At 36.7% G+C, this 1,745-nt stretch overlaps 1 protein-coding gene across 1 annotated transcript; it reads right to left on the bottom strand.

Moving 5' to 3' along the window:
- Positions 224–844, bottom strand: LOC109359917. Its single transcript, XM_019604613.1, has 2 exons — positions 576–844; positions 224–452 (listed from the first exon to the last, which is right to left on the bottom strand). The coding sequence occupies exons 1-2, from the start codon at positions 842–844 to the stop codon at positions 224–226; spliced, it is 498 nt and encodes a 165-aa protein (XP_019460158.1).

The following is a 1,745-nucleotide window of genomic DNA, read 5'->3' on the forward strand; positions in this document are numbered from 1 at the left end:
CAAAACATTTTCGTGACATAAAATTACAAAAATTTATCACAAAGTAGGAACTCACAAAATAAGACTAACATTCAACTATGGTTCAGCCTAAATCATTAATGATTAATATCTAAGATTAATTCTTGTTAAAATACATAATTAATACAACATAAATAAAAAATTTACGGTGTTACAATCCTCCCCCACTTATAAGATTTTCGTCCTCGAAAATTAAGCGTACCTCTTAAGATAATAGATACGGGTAGGATTCTCTAGTGGCCTCCTCAACCTCCCAAGTCGCATCTTCTCTGTTTGGTTGGCTCCATATCACCTTAACTAGGGCAATCTTCTTGCCTCGCAACGCCTTCACACTTTGATCAGCGATCCTCAAGGGCATAGTTTCAAAAGTGAGATTATTCTTTAGCTGGATCGAATCGGGTTCGATGATATGCGACGGGTCACTAATGTATTTTCTGAGTTGGGATACATGGAAGACATTATGCAGGTTCGATAATAAAGGTAGCAAGGCTATTTGGTAAGCTATTGGTCCGACTTTTCTAAGGATTTGGTATGGTCCTATGAATTTAGGGGTAAACTTATGGGCTTTAGGCACTCTGCCAATGCCAGTTGTTGGAACCACCCTCATGAAGACATGATCTCCTTCCTCAAAATTGAGAGGGATCCTCCTTTTGTCATAGTAGCTCTTCTGCCTACTCTGCGCTACCTTCATGTTCACCCTTATCATTCTTTTCTTTTCCGTCGTCTGCTGAACCACATCGGGTCCTAGTATCATATTCTCCCCTTCTTCAAACCAACACATCAGTATTCTAAACTTCCCACAGTAAAGAGCTTCATACGGCGCCATGTCGATACTCGAATAAAAGCGGTTGTTGTAGGTGAACTCTATCAGATGTAGATAGTGTGCCCAACTTCTAGAGTGTTCCAACGCACATGCTCTCAGCAAGTCTTCCAAAGATTGGATAGTCCGTTCAGATTGGTCATTCGTCTACGAGTGGTAAGCTAAACTCATACCCAATTTGGTACCCAAGGCTATTTGCAAACCATTGCACAACTTCGAAGTGAAATGTGGGTCTCTATCTGAGATGATATTTTTAGGAATACCATGTAGTCAGTTTAGCCTAATCATTACGGATTAATTTCTAAAATTAATTCTTGTTAAAATACATAATTAATACAACATACATCGAAAATTCACGGTGTTATAAGGACTCTATTGGATTTTTGTAATGTGATAGGCTAGTGTTGTAACCTTACACGATAGGATGTGAATATTTCTATTGTCGGTCTTTGACAATGCATTTCATTTGGCCTAACTTTTGTTTGAGATATTGAAGATTCTCAACAAGCTTTTATTTTCTGTGATTTATTTTGCACTTTAACCAAATGAACAATTTTGTTTGACTTTGATTTTTTTATCCTTCAGGACAAATACGGTAAATGATATATATAAAGTTTATTTATTTCCTAATAATTGAATGTCATGGAAAACTGATCAAAAGTTACTGTCCTCGGGCTATCAATGTTTTACGAGTCAATCACAAAAATATTTTCTTTCGTAATGCCTATGGCTCAAACGGGGTGACTAAGGATATTTTCTTAGTGCTTGGGAATTATCAAAGAAGCCTTGTGTCATCGGAAAAATCGTCCTAAGGATTCACACCACCTTGGTCTTACATTTGCATCATCCGACAAATTTTTTTTTAAAAAGCTTACATCTAATTTTAATGCATGGATTTATTTTTTGT

Source organism: Lupinus angustifolius, chromosome LG11 (assembly GCF_001865875.1).
Source record: "Lupinus angustifolius cultivar Tanjil chromosome LG11, LupAngTanjil_v1.0, whole genome shotgun sequence".
Lineage (NCBI taxonomy): Eukaryota > Viridiplantae > Streptophyta > Magnoliopsida > Fabales > Fabaceae > Lupinus > Lupinus angustifolius.

What these genes read in the sequence shown, in the direction of transcription:
- LOC109359917 (XM_019604613.1), bottom strand. Translation starts at nt 844, where the DNA reads ATGGCGCCGTATGAAGCTCTTTACTGTGGGAAGTTTAGAATACTGATG. An exon ending in AGAGTGCCTAAAGCCCATAA is followed by an intron (nt 453 to 575) that starts GTTTACCCCTAA and finishes ATCCCAACTCAG; the next exon opens with AAAATACATTAGTGACCCGT.